This window comes from Brachypodium distachyon, chromosome 3 (genome assembly GCF_000005505.3).
Source record: "Brachypodium distachyon strain Bd21 chromosome 3, Brachypodium_distachyon_v3.0, whole genome shotgun sequence".
NCBI classification, from domain to species: domain Eukaryota; kingdom Viridiplantae; phylum Streptophyta; class Magnoliopsida; order Poales; family Poaceae; genus Brachypodium; species Brachypodium distachyon.
In genome coordinates, this window is record NC_016133.3 from 15,135,358 (window position 1) to 15,155,572 (window position 20,215).

The following is a 20,215-nucleotide window of genomic DNA, read 5'->3' on the forward strand; positions in this document are numbered from 1 at the left end:
GTCGTGCTGGCCTTGTGTAGCAGTGTATCACTCGCCATTTACGTGATTTTTGGTGAAATACTGCTTTCGTGTCTTGGTTAGAAAAATACTCCGTACAGATCTACTCTGCTATTCCCTCCGTACCATTAACTGACGAAATATAATTAGCCGGTCATATAATGATATAATTAAGCTCTGGACGTAGAATCAACGTGTCCTTGACAACTCGATTGTATTTTTCCATCCTGGTATAAAGAAAACCACATGTGCCCTCGAGGGACAAAAAAAAACTTCCGAATAATGCTCCCTCCATCTAAGTCAGTTTTTTTTAAATCTGACCAAGTTTATATAGAAGATATTAACATGTACACTACAAATAAACCCACCATGAAATATGTTTTCGTAACGATTTGTTTGGTATTTCTAGATGTCAATATTTTTATTAGCAAGCATGGTCAAACTTTAACAAAGTTTAATGTAGTGTAGCCTTTTTAAGGAATAGAGAGAGAGCACTTCCAGTAAAATTCTTCCTTGAACTGCACCATGATGACAGAAAAGACATGTAATAATACTATAGGATGCAAGAAATGCACCATGATATGATAGCAATAATAAGAACATAAAGAAGACATCACATACAAAGAACCAAATTGCTCTTGCATATATATCAACTGCAGGTGCCAAGAATAGTAATAGTTCTTGCAAAAATGCTGACATCTCCAGAATGGTTCAAGTGGAGAAACATCAGGGTGCTGTCAGACTAGTACACAACCCGCAGTTAACCGACAAAATCTTTATCATTGCAGTTTTTTCTAATCTCCTGAACTCCAAAACGAAACAAAAGGTGACCAGGGTAAATCATCACACCGCCAAGCAAAAGCACCGCCACACTCCGCATCTTCAGAGGAAGACCATCTTCAACAGCTGTCGACCCTCAAAACTGCACACCAGTCACAGATATGTGGCTAATTACAAGCATGCAAAATGAAGACAATTTTTTCAGTTGTTACTGTAAGCAATGAGGATGGAAACACATCTTAGATTGCTCCAGCTCCAGTGGCAAGTTTATCATCTCCTGCGTTTCTGCAGCTTCCACTGTTTCAGGATGTGCTGCACAACATCCCCCATGCTGGCCTTTTTATTCTCCTTGTTGTTCCAGAGTTCAGAGACGACGTAGCTGCCGCTGGCATTGTACTCGTTAATCTCCAGCAGCGCCGTGGTCACAGCCTGGTACACCTCTTGGCCGAGCTCCTGCTTCAAGCCTGCCAGCTCTTCGTCATGCTCATTGATGATTTGCTGAAGACACATTACATTGTGTTCAGTTGACATCACATTACATATATGATGGTAAGTATTGAAACCGAGATGCAGAAGATACACTTTATATATAGCACGTACCCCTGTCTTTTCCCCTGTAACCACCACCTTGAAAGGATGCCAATTTGCATCCTTAAGTTTATCTTGCCACATGGAACATAATTCAAGGCCTTTTGTTTCAGCCTCGACCCCATATTTTTGCTTGCAAGCTTGAATAAATGGCTTCTCATCCAGTTCACCCATCCTCTTAATTCCAATGTTGCTCCGAGGGCCTAACAGATCTGACAAGCCCTATAAAGCATTCAAACAAGCTCAAGTCTCAGGCATTTAGATTTAAAAGTTGGAAGGAATTCTAATCTAAAGAAGGTATAACTGCCCACAAGATTTGTTAAAAATAATACTGTTATATCATGTTACCGAAATCAGCTCTTTCTTTGCATCTTGCAGTTCATCATTGGTCATCCGTTCTTTGATAATGAGAGTTTGATTTAGAGCTTCCAGATCTTCCATATCATCAATTTTGTTTTCTAGTTCCTCAGTGAGTTCTTCAGTACGTTTCTTCACATCAACACCCTCACCCTCCATGTGCTTCACCACCTCCAGCTGGCCTCTAAGTTGTTGTATTTCCAGCTCCAGTTTTTGCTTCTCATCCAGCTGCTTCTCTAACTGCAGTATTTTGTTCAGAGCAACTTCCTTCTCTTTCTGCAAAGTGTTTAGCATGTCAAAGTAAATTCTAGATTCTACAACATGAAAACTGAGAAGACACATGAATGAAGCTAACAATTGGATAAATTCCACAATTGGAAGGGTAAGAGTGCGTGCCTTATGTTTCTCAACAAGAACCCGCACAGCTTCATTGGCTTTCTGTTGCTCAACTCTGGCCATGTGGAGGGAGTCATTTTGACCAGCATTCTGCAGGGGTGTTAGTTTAGCAGTAAGACTTGAGTGTTCTACAATGATCACCAGAAGACTGCTAAATTGTAACTTCAAGAAAAATATCAATACATAGATATAACAGAGACAAATTAGCAAGAAACATGTCATCGTTACGACCTAGTAAGACTACCATTAATATTCCATAGTGAAGTCTGATATAAGATAAACAGCAAAAAGAAGATCTGACAGAGATATCATAACCAAAAGGAGGGTAAACTGGCACCTTTTTCCTCTCATTTTTCAGTTTTCTTCTTTCCATGTCAGTTTGAGCAACTATTTCACTCAGTTGCTTGGATCTCCTTTGGATGTCACTCTCTTTCTCATCCAACTGCTTCCTCAGCTGATCAGTCTCTTGAAAGATTTTCAGCGAGTGTTCACGAGCAGCAGACTGCATCTTTCGCATTGCTGCAGAAAAGACAATTAAACACAGCAGGAGACATGACCAATTTCGGCAATGCAGACGAGAGTAACATTCATACAACCATTGCAGGAGACTTTTCATAAGTGCAGTTTCATGAGCATACCTTCATTGTAGCGTTGGTGCAGCGAGTCGCTGTCTTCCATGGCCCTTCGGAGAGCGAGATTCATCTTGTTACACTTGATCTCGAGTTCCATCATATACTTGCTCTTAGCAGAAATCTGGGTTGTCAAACTAGCTATGATGGTTTCAGTCTTGCGGGATAGCTCAAGTTGCAGTTCAGACACTGTCTTTAGCTCACCATTTGCCGATAAGAACATACCAACTGGATCATCAGCTTTGTAGTCCTCCTCTTTTGCCAGCCAACCACAAATGTACTTCCCCCGTCGACTTGCCTCATTCAAATCCATCTTACCTAAGTGACGTGATTTGTAGTTGTTGTGGAAAGCCAAGGCATCCTTGAACCCAATCCAATCACTGGTGAAACGGACAACTGCAAAGCCAGTGTATCCGTCGGGAGAATGCACAGCATCAAAATGCGAAGGATTGAAATGAGCTAAGTGCTGCATCAGAATGGCTCCATCTCTCTGTGTTTGCTCTGCTGGAACATTGGCAAGGATGCCCATCCAGGGCCAAACAAACAACTCCTGATCTTGCACTGGCTTAGGAGGATTAATGAGTGCATCTGCTTGCCTCGACGGCAATGAGCCTGCTGCATCAGAATAGTCATTCTTCAGAAGATTGGCCAGGGCCAGGTGGTTTGCCTTCACCTTCGCAGCGCGGTTGGATGCGCCCACCCCAACAGCGTGCTGAAGCAGCTCGTTGTAACGGTAGTCCTGCTTCTTCTTCCCCAGGCAGAACGGGCATCTGAACCTGTCAGCACCATACCTTGCCACGAGCTTGCCTGACTTCAGGTTCAAGTACGTCTGCTCAGCATAGTCATCAATATCTGTATCACTTAGGTCTGATGACTCGTCGGAGCTGCAATCCATGGCAGACCTGAAAAAAAGGAAAATAGTCAGGTAGAGATATCACAACACTAAAACAGAGCTATACAGCGTGCATACACGAACAAAAAAACGTTGATCCATGTTAATTGTTAGCTACTGTGATTTAATAGGATCAGAAGCAACCTTATAATAGCCAAGTCGTAAAGCATCATGTTTGGGCGAAATGAAAACCAAGATCAGCACATTATCATATCCGTCGTTCTCAAACAATGACAACAACAATCAGCACTCTCAAGCAACAAAATATCAAGGTGGTGTGCATAGCTGCATATGACACAAGAACTCACAATTGCATGTCCATTTACTCAGCTACTGCGGTGCAATAGGATGAGAAACAGCCTTATATATACCTCCGTTATAAACTCTTCTTAAAACATAACAAAGGAAGCTTCATGAATCCCAAACACAGATATGCATGTATGTTATGCTCGTCGTCAACAACAACTAACTTGTCCATGACAACAGCAGCAATAGCAACAACCACAACCAGCAAGCAACAACAAGAAACACCTATATGTATTGACCAAGTAATGCAGAAACACGTGAAGAACAGTAAAGGAACACACGGAACACGGTTCAATATGTACCATTAGATGCCCTTAATACAATGTTCAGACGCACTAAAGGAAGACATAGAACAACATCGCAAGATGCTGTCACTTCTAAAGCCAAAACTCACATGAAATTTGCAAAAAGGAAGAGAAAAATAGATCGAGCAGCCAGATGCAGGCTAATAAGTAGCACTCCTAGTACCAAATACCAGCGCTCGTTGTAGTGTACCTCGTTTCCATCGGCCACAAACCCTCTGAGGCAATAACACAAACACCTGACGCTCACGACTAGCAACGCAGCCGCGTGCCACGCCGCCGAGTAGGAACCCGACCCATTCCCTCGTCGCAGGCGCGCGCGAGCACGAGACGCCGGCGCGGAAAACATGCGGGCCAAATCAGGGGGCGGCGAGCGAGCACCGCATCATCGCCTTCGCCGCCGGCGAGAGCTAGTAAAAGCAGGGCGAGCGAGGCAGAAAACAAATCAAGTGAAAAACAAATAAGGAAGGGCCCTGGGCTGGGCCCGTTTAAAGGCCCTTCCAGACGCGGCGTCCCCTAGGCTGGGCCAGAACGGATCCCCGGCCCCTCCCTGCTTGTTTCACACAGTAGATCTAGCCCATCCCACCCCAGCCTGTGAATCCAGCAGCCCATTCATTCATTTGTCAGAGGAGCAATGGATCTTGCGTGCCTAGACGACTCCACACCACACCTCGTAGTACAATACAAGTGTGGAAGAACATACAACGCATGGGTAGCAAGATAGATGGTGTGAGCGCAGTGGATCAAATCCGATGTACAACTATCAACTACTAGTAGAGATCATACTCCAGTACGGGTACGCAAAAGAAGAACAGGCGCAAGAAAGGGTCGGAAGTATCGAACAGCGTTAATCGATGCTGAATTGCTGATGCAGTTGGCCCAGAAATATGCACGTACCTCGGCATCTTGAAAACGCGATCGACGACGAAGACACTCTTCTGGCTAATCAACAGCAGATCGATCTCAACGGATCCGGCGCCGCCGCTCGCAGCACCAAAACCGGTCCCTTTGTTCGGCAGTTCAATTAGTTGCCACACCTGCGATTAATCAATCAGTCGGTCAGAAGAGGAAGGAGAAGGGGACGATCGATGGGGAGGTTAGCGAACGCGGAGCGAGAGAAATCTATCCAAGACGAGACGGAAAAGATTATGCACAAATTGGGAAGGAAAAGGGGAAGCAAAAAGGAAATTAAGAAAGGAAACAAAAAAAAACCTCGGTCGAAATCGCTGGCTGCAAAGATCGATCTAGCTGGGATGAAAAAAAAGACAAGAAAACTGAAACTGAACCGGAGTACTGGACTCGCTCGCCTCGCGCAGACTCGCTGGATCGTGAGAAGCAAGGCGAGGAGGAGACGGATGGTGAGAAAGACAGAGACTAGAGAGAGAACACTCGCACGCACGCACGCAAGAACCAGATGAGATCGTTCAGCAAAGGACGAGCAGCCCCTTGGGGTATACAACAAGCTTGAACGAATGTTTTGAATCCAAAAACCCCAAACAAAAAAAACCACGAGAACTGAAGAAGAAGAAGATCCAACGAAGGATTAAACCACCAAGGAATTAAACCAAGAAGCGAGGGATTAGCGAACCCGTACGTACTCCTCCTCCCGCTTGCCTTGTTCCGGAGACGGAATGGGAAGAACAAGAACAAGGAGAGAAGAAGAAAACCCTCTTCTGCCTGGCTGCGGAGAAGAGTTTCCTCTTATAGGCAAAAGGAGGCACGGGCTTCAGCGCAGCGCAGGCTCGGCAAAACACAAACACAAACCCCCCCATGTGCGGCGCGTTCCCTCGGCTCCTCCGCGCGCGATCCGACCGTCCGTCTGCGCGATATCGCACGGCTGACGTGCAGAGGCCAGGGCGGTTGTCCTCCTGGGTGAGCGGGTGGTGGGCCAGCACCCGGTCCAGTGGGAATTTGGCAGCTGGCACTGGCACTGGCAGGGAGGCTCGGCCAGGGATTTTGGCTGTTTCTGTGATTCTGTCACGGCGACCAAGGAAAAAGACCAGCCGCACAACACACAAAGGCCGCCGCCGCCTCATCCTCTTCTTCTGCTGCTGCTGCTTCTTCCTTGCCGGAGAGGAGAGTAGAGGCGGCAGGCCGGAGTATGTTTTTTTGGGAGAAAAACAAATGGCATCACGTGGTTATTCTAATTCAAACTTGGAGCTTGCCGCGCTTTTGCTACGTACTTGCGGCCGAGGGCCACGTGGTTATTTAGTTTTGGACACGAAGTTTGCCGCGCTTTGCTAATTGTGACGGGGTGCCACGTGGTTATTTTACTTTGAACCTGGAGTTTGCCGCGCTTTGCTAATTGTGGCAGGATCTGGGGGGTGAGCTGATAGGTTAGCTGTTTGTTAGTCACAATTTACAAAAATGTTGGGTGTTAATTTCCTCCAGGCTTGACCGGCTCCAAGATTTTAATTAAGTATAGCTGGTTATATCGGTGCTACAACTGTTATCGAACAATGTCCAGCTATTCATCTCCCTTCATAATCATAATCACAAGTGTTTCTTTTTAAAAAAAAGTGAACGATGTGCTTAGGTACGAGAACTCAACATAAACAAGAACGTCCACCCCCAGTTCACCACACAATACAATGGTTCACCGGCGGAGCTTAGTGTGTAGTGAAGCATCTTCAAAATCCACTACTCAATGTCCTACCTCTTGTGAACGAGTCAGAAGTACCATCCGTCAAAACCACTTTGGAGACTTAGACCTTTGAAAGTTTGGTATGTGCATGGTTTTGCGCTGATTTCTTTCCCGAGCAAGCGGTGGACTAGGCCGAAGTCTTCAGCAACTCTTAGCTGTAGTCTTAGCTAGCTTCATGTTTGTATCGGTGTATGCTTCTGCATGTGGCTCCAATTTTAGCTGGAGCTTTGTAATTTTCTTTTTCTTCGTAGTAATATATTCATCCCCTTGCACAAAATAAAAATATGCAGGGCAAAGTGGGACACCCTAGGATAGGAAGATAAGAGCAAGCGCAACGTTGGTCAAAACCCGGTGCTTCATCAGTGCTAGAAGAAGTTAGAACCGGGTCTAGCCCTTGCAGCACCACGGTGCTAAGAAAAAATTCTTAGACTCGGATCAAGTACTTGCCATCGGTTCTAGCAAATGCGTTGACAATTGGTGGACCCCAGACATCATCGTTCGACTGCCGTGCACCCCACCGTCGAGCGTCCGGCCGCCACAAGAGCCGTCTACCGACTGCCGTGCGCCCCACCGTCAAGCGTCCGGCCGCCACGAGAGCCATCGGGAGTAGACGCCGCCGCCTAGCCACCGTGAGCCCGACCGCCCGTGCCCAGCCGCCCTCGAGTGGGAATTTGGGGATCAAGTGGAGAAGGCGACAGCAGATTGGACGAGGCGCTGGGAATTTGAGGAAGAAGAGAGCGGATCGAATTTGGATTTGGAGGAGCTAGCTTGTTCGTTGGGGATCTGGGGGAGGATGAAGAGGAAGAGGGATGGTTCACTGTGGTTGGAGATTGGGGAGAAGACAGGGACGCTGAGATATTTTGGCCTGAGCTGTGACTAGTGGGTCCCATGAGTTGAGACTTGTCTAAGAGAAACGTACGTTGCAGCAGTTTTTGTTTTTCTAGAACCGATTCTAAGTTTTTGTTAGACTCTCCTCACATTGGCCTTGCTCTAAGAGCCAGGTAATTCGTTGCCTATGTCCTCTCCTTCCGTGCTTCAAAATCCTCTTAAGACCTACCCACTGCAAAAAAATACTAGTTAGATCGTCATGTATGCTCATTGATGACATGGAGGCGATTGGGACGAGACGAGGAGGAGGAGAAAAAAAAAAACACGATTGGACGGGGCGAAGGTGGGGGACGCATCAGGCATGCCCGACCAGATAGCACATGATTAGGAAGCACACACGATGGGACAGGCCTTCAAACAATAATCATCCAATAGTTGCTTTATCTTTGAAATTTTGAGCCGGTAGCGCCCATGGCCTAATGGATAAGGCGTCTGACTTCTAATCAGGCGATTGTGGGTTCGAGTCCCACTGGGCGTGCTTATTCCGGATTGTTTTTATCTGGCAGTTTGTTCGTCCTGAATATTTTCAGTCTCCATTTCCGTCCTCCTCCTTCCCTCCCAGTATACCTTTTCCCTGGCTCTTGTATTTTTCTCAAGCCCATTTCCCTTTCCATGCTCCACTCTCTCCATTCAAACGAGCTAGCCCCACCACCACCAGTACACTACCAGTCATCTTTGCGAAAAGCTGGCCCCGCTGCCAAACGCTGGGGGTGCCAGTTTGCGAATTCCGTGCATCGGCAAGGACGGCCTAGCCCAGCTTCCATATTCGTGTCTGTCCCACGCAGAAATGGCAACCACGCTTTACTTTCCCCAGCTTCATCCATCGGTGTCAGCGCCGGTGTTTAGCTAGCAGCAACAACGTGTCGAGACCTCGAAGCAGCAGCAAAACTTCTCTGACTCTGACTATTCTCCTTGTACAGGAAGATCATATTAACTCAGATGAAAAATAACATTCCATCGTGAAACAAAAAGTTTGTGCTTTTGTTGGTTATAAAATTTTGCACCAACAAACTCACATGTTGGAGAACTATGTCCAAAGCCTATGAGGTTCCAGAAACGATGAAATATTTCACAAGAGTGAACGGTGGATATGTAGCCAATTTTTTCCACAGGGATCTCTTTATAACCATTTGCAAATTGCAAGGCAGGAGTATTGGTTTTTTTTAGACAGCACCGCAAGGGTAGAATGTAACGGACCGGTAACGCTTGAAGCACAAAACAACGCCGGAGGAGTAACAACTGTCCTCCAAAACATGCCTCATATGAACAGAAGAATTGCAAAATTGGCATGTAATACATCATGCTATTCGCTAGCAGCAATAAAGCTCACATGCAATGCATAGCAAAATTAAGCCTCCGAGAGCGCCTCCTAAAAATGGGACAGCAAGGCCAGATATATAGCCCACGGGCGAACCTCGCTCAAAACCATTATAACTGACGATCCCTGCTCAAAACCCGTTAGGCTTGTTACCAGTCTTCGAAGATTTCTGCTGCTGCTCCAGGTCATGGTTGAAGGCAGCATCAAGTGCCTGGAAATTATGTATCATTAGCTTTCTTAAATTTATGGGAGAAAACATGTATAGATTTTGAACCCTGAAAAAGATCATGGTTATTTGTGCATTTTAGCAGGTGGCTGCCATAGTTGGTTCAGCAGCAGTGAAATAAACATGAATGGTGAATAAAATAAAACAAAATAAAGGGACGCAAAAGAAGTGTGATGCACATACAGTAAAATTCGAAGGACATGGTTTGTGCTGTGCCATCTAAATATGTCCAAACTAAGCTCTTTAGCAAATACTACCTCTGATCCTAAATTCTTGACTCAAATTTGCCTAAATATGGATGTATCTATTCTTAAAATGCATCTAGATACATGTAATATTTCGACAACAATTTAGGATTGGAGGGAGTAGTAATGAAAAGATAGCAAGGAACGGTAGGAACCTGTGTCATAGGCTTTACTAGCTGAGATATTTCATGCCTTACATCAGGTTGTGCTGATTCCTTTATATCCTGCAGATACAAAGTTGCACACATGATGCCTCATTTCCAATCAAGCAATCAACATTCTTCTTTTCGCAAAAACAAGGGAAGCACTTCCATAAGTGTGTACAGAAAAAATAAATGAAAAGGAGATTTCAGTAAACTCAATTCAATTGGATTTTTAGGAGCATTAAGAATTAAGGGAAAATAAAATTCCAGGTATCAACTGTGTTGAGGAAGATCTACCTGCAACTTCTGATATATCTGTGTCATTGCATCCTTAACCCTTTGAATCTGCGGAACAAGCAGTTGACATTAGAGAGAAATGGTCTGGATTTTATGATTGTCTAAGATGATTTACCATATACAGCAGTCCTAACTGGTAGATAGGCTACCTAAAACTAGTGAGGAAGAATATGGGTATCTCGACTTACAGTGATGCTGTATATATGGGTTTTTGATTCTGTAACAGATATTAATGACCAACATTTTTTAATAAAGGGTTTTCTTACCAGACTCAATGCAGGCATGCAGCATGTGAAAAACTAAAAAACAAACTGGGTTGTTGATGACAACGTTTGATAACAAATTATAGTACGAGTAATAATAACCTGGTAATGGTCAAATTTTTATCATGGTTCATGGCACTACATTTAATTCCATAAATAAGAAAGTGAGAAAACAGGTAGCCATGTTGGCAACATATCAAACTCTATAATTAAAAGTACTCGTCTCTACTTGCACTTATATTGGAATATAAATGGCTTATAATGTACAATGATAAGTTTCTCATTCTTGAAGCGGAAAACCACATTTCCAGAACCGTTTTTAGGAATTAAATTAGCCAGCCACTAAGCTACTTTTACTAACTTCCACCAAAAAAATAGCTAGCCACTAAACTACATTTCTGGAGCCGTTTTACTTAAAGTTCCACCACTTATGGGTTAAAAAATAGTGCATATAAAGATAGTAGTGAACTCGTGATATTGCACCTTATTATAAAGGACTGTGGTTGTTATAGGATACGATGACCAAAAATGGCGCAGTAACTCCTGGATAGCCGTCCAATGCTATAAAAATAGACATCCACAAGAAACCCCATCAATACAAGAGCTCAACATACAAACAAAAAGCTTTCTGGTATAATCGTAGAAGATTTTAGATTGGTCCAACAAAATATACACAAGTAAACAAAAAAGCTACATTCAGATCAAATCTAAAAAACAAATATCCTATAACTAACTGAAAGTTTAGTCTGCATAAAAGGTAAACAGGAGCAGCCTCTCACATCCATAAGTTCATCTCGTGTGCGGTGAGGAAGACGACCAAGGAGACTGTCTTGGGGATTCTTAAGGTTAAGCCTTCTTGAACGTGAAATTCCTTCGTTCAATTCATTAAGAACCTAGGCCCATACCATGTAGGTAGTTAGGATTTCCTGCTCATGCAATTTAATAGCTTAAGAATAGAGAAGCCACAGCAGCAGCAATTTAGCAACATGCGTTTGTATGGGAAAAAGTACTGGAACGTTGATGAAGTGATTACTCCAATATTATTGTAAACAGCAGGATGAATGGATCGTACACGTTAATTGGAAAGAAACAATTGAAGATAAAACTAGTTCACCTTGCAAAGTAAATGCAGTTTTTTGGGGGGCGATGCAGAATTGTATCCCAGATAAAGTGCAGGTAATATATAAAATATTTACACAAACAGTCCATACAAGTTTTCTCATGCTCATACCTAATAACGCAACCCTTAGTATAAGTGTTTGTAGAATGTTGGGCTTATCATTGTGCTCATTGAAACGATTATAAACTCATTGGTTGTTTCTATGCAATTATTATTCAATATGTTTTGAAAGAGCAAATTCTTTTCGGCAAAAGGTCGAGACCCTTAAGGACTAGCTCTTGTTTTATCAGTTGAACACCAAATATAACCTGTCACATGACCAAATGTAACACTTAGAACTGACCTGGAACTGATATATGATGTTGTGGTATCTGAACTAGTACCAGTTTTCTAAACCAATTTTCTACACCCCCCTTGGTTTGATCCCTATGCCAACAATTTTGTTTAGAATAAAGTACTAATCAGCTTTATTTACAAAGCTGGATCCTTCAGGGAGACAGGGCGTAATCACCACTAGTTGATTATAGAAGACTGGATCAGGTCTAAGTAATACTGTTTACCTTAAGGGCCACATTTGACTGAACAACCGGACAGCTCAATTTATTAACTTTGACCGAAGATATTTGATCCATCAAATGGCGGAATGCGTCATCTGTGCTCAGGCTGCAGCTGCGGGCCTTTCTTCCATCACCACCTAATGGTCTCAGAGGATTTGCTTGCTGCGAATCAAAATACTCTCGAGGATCCTATTATGACAAGAATAACTGCATAAAAATCCTTAACTTTGCAATATATTATGGTTGATATATTCATTATTTAGCCATACCAAAGAACCTAACCTTGATACAAAGTGGTGCATATGGGAGACTTCGTGGAGCTTGCAGATCCTCTATCTCAGTCATGCGGGCCACCTTTAACAATCTCTCATGACTAGCATCATCAGCAATTGAACTACAAGGTGTTTCTGCAGTTCACAACTCATCAGCATAAAAAAAACTACTTCAGTTGAGAAAAGACACAAGCTGCGATATGATTCCTAACCCGTCTTGGACCTTGCAAGTGCTTCAGCCACTGTCTTTGCATCAGCTATTTCGACATCTGCAAAAGCACACATAGTAGAATAAAAGAACCTTAAGGACTGAAACATACAATGCATTTAACAAAGCCAATATGCGTGCAAAGCTAGAAAATGCAACCTGAAGTTGGAATTGCCCTGATGTGAAGGGAAAGTACACCAACACAACACAATTAGTACAGCGTTATAGTTTGCACTTGGCAACCAACTAGTAGTTTAGGATTGTCAATTTGTTCGGTGCATTGTTTTCTTCAGGATTAATGAAGAATTAGGGCCAAAATACATCATCTCATATAGCTTGCTTGACAAGTCAACTTAAGTATCAAATCAAAGAATTTAAAGGAGACAGCATGAAAACGTTCGAGATTCGAAAACTCTACCTGTTTTTCTCCCTTCAAGAACAACAGCAGCATGCCGATTCAGGTCCTGAGAAAGCGTTCTCCTAGCCAATTCACTATCAGTATCAGTTGTCTCTCTGCTGCCATCACGGAGAATCCCATGATCCTACATGCCCAAAATAATAATGATATGGACCCTTTCAAGACAGGATAAGCACTTCATGTGATTATGATAAAATATACTCCCTCCGTTCCATAATTCTTGTCTCAAATTTGCCCAAAATTGGATGTATCTATTCCTAAAAAGCGTCTAGATACATGTAATATTTCGACAAGAATTATGGAACAGAGGTAGTAGTAGACACAAACTTGCTCATTATGAGAAAAGGAAGAAACTTGTCTTTTTGAAGTTGTAGATATAGCAAAACAGGAGCAAGGACACAAACACACCGGAAGATGGATGTAGTCATCTCCAGCATCTGCCTCCATATCTAATGTTGGATCAACTCGTTTTATCTGTCAACAAGAATTTAAATCATTAAAAACAAAAGTAGAATCTCAAACCAACAGCACAAGGCATTGTAAAATACGCAGGGACACATGGATTACAACAATAGAGAGCTAGATTTATACCTTGAGCTTTGCCTCCTTGGCAACTATATCATCATTTCTCAAGAAGATTGCTAATTCCTCATCATCAGCAGCCTCAGCTTTTGCCGCTAAAGTATTTTTTGTCCTAAGTAGATACTCAGCTCTACAGTATTTTGTCCAAAAATCTTTTTCTGACAACTTTATATACATGAGAAGACAAAGGAAAAAAAGAAAACAAAATTAGACTCCAAATCCACTTTATACTGATACAGATAGCCCAAACATCCTAAAGGATATGGTAAGGCACAGGATAATAGTATAATACAAATATGAAATATGCACAATGTTACCTTCTTTGGAACATAATCTAAAAATGCCCGATGGACAGCTGGCTTTTCTGCAAAGATCTGCAAATGATCAAAGAATATATAAAGTTCATAGTAACTGACTTGTTCAAGACCTCTGAGAATCTTGCAGTTTAGCATTTACATGGTTAAAAATATATGCCAGGTACACTAGTATTATTGAGCAGATGCACAGCCCAGCCCAGCCCAAGGACCAGAATTAGCTCGGCTTAGGGCCAGGAACATGATTATCAAGAATCCTGTTCGTTCAGAAACACGGTAAAAGCAGGGTGACTTTAGGGGTGGCTAAACATGTGGGTCAAAAGGGGTGATGTTCTTCAGGGCACTAAATAGGATCGTGGACTGTTGCTTCAGTGAGTCCAGGTCGATGACTCAAAAAGTCTCAAAAACTGGGGTAAGCTATTTTACATGCCAGGTACTAAAAAGGAAAAGAAAATTAGCTCAGTACCATTATGAGATGTATAAATTGGAAAATGCCACCCAGTGCAAGGATGACATGAGGTGTCAAGAGCTGTGTGTCAGTATATTACCCTAAGATAACAGGTGATGCGATAGGTATTAACTACTTGGCTGGTTGAGTGGAACCCATTAAACAACCCAAAGGACTGTTTAGAAATTTCATCTCAAGCGAAGTAGTATAGGTTTTTCCTTAAAGCATAACATACATTTCAGTCAAGAGATAGCAAAATGATGCTAGCAGACAGGCCTGCATTTAAGTGGCAATTCATGACCAAAGTAGAAAGAATGTACCTGATGGATAATCTCATTAGTGAGACTGAAAGTAACCTTGTTTGTCTGTGGAACAAACAGAAAGTAGAAATTAGTAAATTAACATCACAACAATCTCGAAAGTAATACTTGACAGCATACAATCATACAGCATAACAGAAGCCATCATAATATACCATATATCGGTAACTATGGACCCACAGCAATAAAAGATCCATAACTTACCTGTCCATCAGCTGACGGTCTAACATCAGCTAGCATGACACTTCTGAAACCTGGCTTTTGTTTTGATGCTGTGTTTGCTTCATCGTCAAGCAAATTCTGCAAAAGGCCTCATGTAAGCACTGGTTTGAACTGAATAAATAGAACATGGACATACCACAAAACAAACAGAAATTATATCTGTGTACAGTGGTCGGTGGGTTTTACCTTTCTTGTTGCCCAAAATTCAGACTCTTGCAGAATATTGCCAAGAACAAACTTCTTATGCAACTTCTGCAATTCACTGCAAATACAAAAGGAATGAACAAGTCAATAATACAGCATAAACATGTTTTGCTCCTGTTGCCTATGATAATTGCAAATCTATGTTTAGCATTCTCTCCTACAACAACATATAAACGCTAAATGCGCCTCATTAACCTAGCAGCATGAACATGCTCCTGAGTAAGCTATTGATATAATGCATCTCAAGGACAATCCAAATAAAAAATGGATAGGTGAAAACATTTGACATCTGCACTTTATTTGGCTATTAAAAAGGTGTAGAGGTTTCACTATAGTGGCTACATTACCAGCTTCATGATGTGGCACAGATTGCATCAATGCTGATGAAACATACCAGTAAAGACTGGTAAAAGTGAAGTTACAATATCATCTTTCAGACTCTAACTAAGCGAACCCACAAAAGCGAAATGCATAATTCATAAGAAAATCTTCAAATCAGTTGATTAATTGAATAACACAAGCATGCAAGAGCTCACAATATTACGCAAGAGCGAAACAGCTTAGAACGTTGCCATTAAGCATTAAATTATCATCACTGCCTCATGTTCCTGTCAGCAGAAGAAACAAGTGGTATGTTTGAAATAATCATATTACCTGTCTTCTCGCAGCAATTTCATCCGCCGTTCCATTTCAGCAGAACTGAGCTGTTCTGGACCAGCTGCTGCAACTGATTTTTCAGGAGGTGCATTTGGTCTAGGGGGCACGATGCCTTGATGTTTGCCTAAAACTCTAGCTGAAAGGACAATGCCATCAGTTATTTATATGATTTGTTGGCAATCACTGTATAGATTAGAGGTGACACTCAAAATCAAAATTCATCAAGTGATTAAACACCAAATTCAGCCATAGAAAACTAAAAGAATCTCAATGTAAAGAGAACGGATCTCAACCTAAAGGGAACAATCAGTTCGCAAAGCATGCAACTCTTTATAATTTTTAAAATGTGATATCTATTTTACGTAACAGCTTGCTAAAACTAAGTCCGATAGGAAGGATGTAGCGACTAGATACTTTATGAGAATTACCTACAAAGTCACGACACAAATCACGGTTGCCAACATTGTCAAACTCAAACATGTAGCCCCCTCCCTGAGAAAAAAAAGAGCATGCACATCAAAATTTCCTCGGTTACACAAACGAATGTACAACATATGCCCGTAAACCAAAACTCAACAGGATGTTTCAAGTTAATTGATCATACCTTGTCAGAATCTTTTGAAAGATTCAACAACGGTGGTGTTGGTTTGCTACCATCTACTTTGTTGAACTTGTGACCTGAAACATATGGAAGAAGGAACTACAAGATTACCTTCAAGCATATTGGCAATGTACATTAAATCAATTAAATTGTTTCAACAACCACCATGCATGACCTACTCTGACAGAGCTCAATATGTACCTCCTAGATGTAAATGCATGTATTGAGTTATTCCTACATTCTGTTAAATAATTCCAAACAACTCCACAGTAAATCACAAACACATCAGGACAATTGACACTGACACAATAGGAAAATGACAGTACTTCGATTTTGTAAAATATTCCAGTACTCTATTTCTTAAAAGAGTAAGTACCTTTGATGGTTCGGAAATCGACATTGAGCTTCATGAGTGAGCGTGGGTCATTAGGAATAAAAGCCAACTTATCTTCATTCTGCAATCACAAGAACAAATAATCGATTTGGCATAGACCAAACAAGCTCATTATGATCACTCGCAAGCAGCGTTCATTCCATTTGAAACACAAGAAGATGACTATGCAGCCAAAAGCAACACCCACTATGCTGAACCTCCCCGCATGAGCACAAAATACAAAAATACTAGATACAAACTAGATACACCACAAATAAGAAATGCAGTCACCTCCCAAACAATTACTTCCAGCACGATATTTCAGCAGTAGTTTAGCTCCCAATTTCATCGAAGCAACTGGAATTTATAATTGTTGCACAAATTAGCACACAGCATGAGCAAAGCAGATACCAGGCTTGGCACACAATCCCTTTGCATCCAACCATCATGCCAATTGCCAACTAACCGACTGTCCATTGGACTCAACTCTGCGCAGTCACTAAACCCCAGGGCTGGATGAGCTACAAATATAACCCCCAATTTGTTTCTCGACCCATCTTCAAAGTCACACGCATACACATTCCTCCGATCCAAGCCAGCAGCAAGCTCTAGTTTGTTCCGCATGACATCCAATCAGAGACCTAACTCGGGATCAATCGATTGAGCACCCTAAACACCGACCAAACCACCTCCCTCTCGACCCCCACTCCGAGGACCGAGCCGCAAGAGCAACGCCGGCGCATAAGCCAACGAAACGAAAGCAATACGAGCTGCCTGGGTGGACGGATGGGGGATTTGAGATGGGAGGACGAGGCGGCCGGGATAGCGGGTAGGGGCGGCGGGTGAGGATGATCAACGCACCATGCGGAGCACGCCGGTGGTTCCCGGATCCTTGAGCGTGGTCTTGTACTTGGCGCCGATCGTCATGGTCCCCATCGCCTCCCTCCTCCTCGCTCTCGCCGCCGCGGGAAGGAGCAGACGAGGCAGCTCTCTCTAGTTAGTTAGCTACCTACCTAGGGTTTTCTATCTCTCGGCTCTCCGGTGAGCGACCGCGCCCCTGCTCGCCCAGGACTCGCCGGCGCCGGTGCCGACGCGGGTCTGTCGAGTCCGAGGAGGGAGTAGGGCTTCGGTGCGAGGTGGGACCACTGCTACAGTCGGGAGTCGAGACACGTCATGAGCGAGAATAAAAAGGCAAAAAGAAAAAAGAAAATGAAAAGCAAGCCATCTAAGTGGGCCGCACCATTCCGGCCCAGTACGTGCCTGGCCCGTTTGAGCTGCAGGCCCATTGGGCTCACGAGGTTCTTCTGCTCTTCTTCCTCCTCGGGGAATGCGAGTGGCGAGAAAGAGAGGGAGGAGATGGGGAAGGAGGCGCTGGACTACGTGCTGGTGCCGCTAGGGCTGGCGCTGATGGTGGGCTACCACGGGTGGCTTCTCCTCCGCATCCGCCGCCGCCCCGCCACCACCGTCATAGGCGTCAACGCCATCAACCGCCGCATCTGGGTCCGCCACGTCATGGAGGTCCGATTCGATTTCCTCCTCCTCCGTCCGCCATTAATACAAGAGCGCACACCCACAGTTCCTCCCGATCGATTCTTCGAATCGCCATTTATGCGGCTCCCGATCGATCCGCCGTCTCCAGCGGTTCAGTTTCGCGTCTGATCGATTCAAATTGGTTCGCAATCGCAATGCAGGAGGCGACGGGGAAGCACGCGGTGCTGGCGGTGCAGACGATGCGGAACAACATCATGGCGTCGACGCTGCTGGCCTCCACGGCGATAACCCTCAGCTCGCTCATCGCGGTCCTCATGTCCTCCGGCGGCTGCGGCTCATCATCCTCCTCATCCGCGGGGCTTCTCCCGGACGCGCCGCTGGTGGTGGGGGCGACGGGGGCGGCGGCGCTGACGGCCAAGTTCTTCGCGATCCTCGTCTGCTTCCTGGTCGCCTTCCTCCTCAACGTGCAGTCCATCCGCTACTACAGCCACACCAGCACGCTCGTCAACGTGCCGCTCCTCCGCCGCCAGTGCTCCAGGAGGGTCGCCGCCGTCGACTACGTCACCGGCACGCTCAACCGCGGCAGCTACTTCTGGTCGCTCGGGGTCAGGGCCTTCTACTTCTCCTGCCCGGTGTTTCTCTGGCTCTTTGGCCCCATCCCCATGTTCGCCACCTGCGTTGTCATGGTCTGCGCGCTCTACTTCCTCGATGTTTGCGATGATTGGGAGCTGGAGGAGGAAGACGATGGGGAGAGGTCGGGACATGGGAAGAAGAAGAATGATGCAGGGCAGCAGCAAGTGTAGGTAGGTTCTGTACTGTAGGTTGATAGCTTTAGGGACCTAGTACTACCAGCAATGGTGAAATGAAACTTTGACTGGTAAGTTAGATACTTAGATGACTACGTAGTATTCATGATCTAATAAACCATTTGGTGAATGATGAACTTGTTAATGATAAAACACATCAAGAGTAGACAGGGAGAAAAAAATCGTCTGATTTTAAAGAAAAAGCTTAAATCTCAATTGACTTATCGGAATGGTGAAATGAAATTTTGTCAAGTAAATTACATGGCTACGTCGTAATAATAAAAATTGTGGGTAGATAACCAAAGAAGCATTTGGTGAATGGTGAACTGGCAGTGTTTGTTTGGATAGGTAGGATGGAATGAAACGGTTCTTCTCAAAATGGAATGAAACGGTACTAGTTCTTCATATTCTAGGAACCAAACTGCTAGAACTACCTGTTCCAAAGCATTAGCGGACAAGCATCATTGATAAGGTATCCAAAGCAGTGTAAGGTGGAGCCGATAATTCATAACTTTATATTTTCGTTGGGTTAAAGCTATGATAACTTAAAATGCGACGATATAAAATTACTAAACATCTCACGAGCACCTATAGGTCTATCGTCAAAAAAAAAAGCTACGAATGATGAGCTCCACCCAATCCATGAAGCTGGATCTATCCCAAACGAGGACCGCTACACGTACGACATTAGTTTTACGACTTTGGTACGACACTCAGCCAGAGCCTTCGATCACATCAGGGTCAACATGCAACAGCCGCTGATGGAAAGATTGTACAAAAATCGTATGTGGAAAGATCGTACGCGGATCAATTCTGATCCCAAACATATGCTAATTCTCGTGAAAGTCTTGTCTTAACGTATAATAGGTGGAGTAAATAGCAAAGCTCAAATTTGTTCAGTCGTTTGTTTACTATGTGGAGTTAAACCACCGACAAATACTCATAGTAACATGGCAAGTTCGAGCCTTACGCAGATTAGGTGAGCACGATTGGACGACCATTGAATGAAAGTGGAAAATCAATGTACTCCTATGGTTTGGGCTATAATTCTATCCATTCACGAAAATTCGAAAGACTACTTGCATCCGCGACCGGTCCAAGGACTTCTAAATTGCCGCCGAGGCAGTGTGGTTAGTCGTGAAATGTTCATACAATCTAATCTGTTGTGATATTTTGACAATAAATTGCTGTGAGAAATGCATTGATTCAAATAAATTAAATTATTCTGATAATGAATGTAGTCAAGTCACGATGTCGATCAACCACTATCGAGATAGTGGGTGATACTTTTGCCGTTAATTCTCACAAATCATTTTATGAAAATTCAGGGTCCATACGCATAATCACCTCT

General features: G+C 43.6%; 3 protein-coding genes and 1 non-coding gene across 8 annotated transcripts; 2 read left to right on the plus strand and 2 right to left on the minus strand.

Annotated features, from left to right (window-relative positions):
* Window positions 1-615: 615 nt before the first annotated feature.
* On the minus strand, window positions 616-5,958 carry LOC100845608 (factor of DNA methylation 1). Of its 4 annotated transcripts, none has more exons than XM_010236108.2 (8): window positions 5,836-5,958; window positions 5,145-5,284; window positions 2,757-3,649; window positions 2,456-2,637; window positions 2,119-2,208; window positions 1,714-1,998; window positions 1,378-1,587; window positions 616-1,275 (listed from the first exon to the last, which is right to left on the minus strand). In XM_010236108.2, the coding sequence occupies exons 2-8, from the start codon at window positions 5,150-5,152 to the stop codon at window positions 1,048-1,050; spliced, it is 1,896 nt and encodes a 631-aa protein (XP_010234410.1). In that variant the 5' UTR covers window positions 5,153-5,284; window positions 5,836-5,958; the 3' UTR covers window positions 616-1,047. The 4 variants fall into 4 exon arrangements, with proteins under 4 accessions (XP_010234410.1, XP_010234409.1, XP_014755599.1 ...); XM_010236107.2 differs by having other exon boundaries at window positions 5,842-5,944; XM_014900113.2 differs by having other exon boundaries at window positions 5,846-5,929.
* Window positions 5,959-8,184: 2,226 nt separating this feature from the next.
* Window positions 8,185-8,257, plus strand: TRNAR-UCU. The gene has a single exon. It is a non-coding gene; the product is annotated as a tRNA-Arg (tRNA).
* A 613-nt stretch (window positions 8,258-8,870) lies between these two features.
* On the minus strand, window positions 8,871-17,732 carry LOC100845916 (general transcription and DNA repair factor IIH subunit TFB1-1). 2 transcript variants are annotated; one of them, XM_003573447.3, is made up of 20 exons: window positions 17,429-17,732; window positions 16,571-16,649; window positions 16,198-16,271; window positions 16,022-16,085; window positions 15,591-15,729; window positions 14,919-14,994; window positions 14,715-14,810; window positions 14,511-14,555; window positions 13,746-13,802; window positions 13,438-13,593; window positions 13,255-13,320; window positions 12,847-12,970; window positions 12,433-12,489; window positions 12,231-12,355; window positions 11,952-12,137; window positions 11,051-11,164; window positions 10,755-10,832; window positions 10,009-10,056; window positions 9,724-9,792; window positions 8,871-9,308 (listed from the first exon to the last, which is right to left on the minus strand). In XM_003573447.3, the coding sequence occupies exons 1-20, from the start codon at window positions 17,501-17,503 to the stop codon at window positions 9,228-9,230; spliced, it is 1,809 nt and encodes a 602-aa protein (XP_003573495.1). In that variant the 5' UTR covers window positions 17,504-17,732; the 3' UTR covers window positions 8,871-9,227. The 2 variants fall into 2 exon arrangements, 1 of the variants encoding a protein (XP_003573495.1); XR_001407270.2 differs by lacking the exons at window positions 8,871-9,308; window positions 9,724-9,792; window positions 10,009-10,056 and having other exon boundaries at window positions 10,797-10,832; window positions 11,051-11,197.
* A 4-nt stretch (window positions 17,733-17,736) lies between these two features.
* Window positions 17,737-18,995, plus strand: LOC100833087. Its single transcript, XM_003571434.3, has 2 exons — window positions 17,737-18,085; window positions 18,259-18,995. Exons 1-2 carry the CDS (start codon window positions 17,741-17,743, stop codon window positions 18,859-18,861), a joined length of 948 nt encoding a protein of 315 aa, XP_003571482.2. The 5' UTR covers window positions 17,737-17,740; the 3' UTR covers window positions 18,862-18,995.
* The last annotated feature ends 1,220 nt before the right edge of the window (window positions 18,996-20,215 follow it).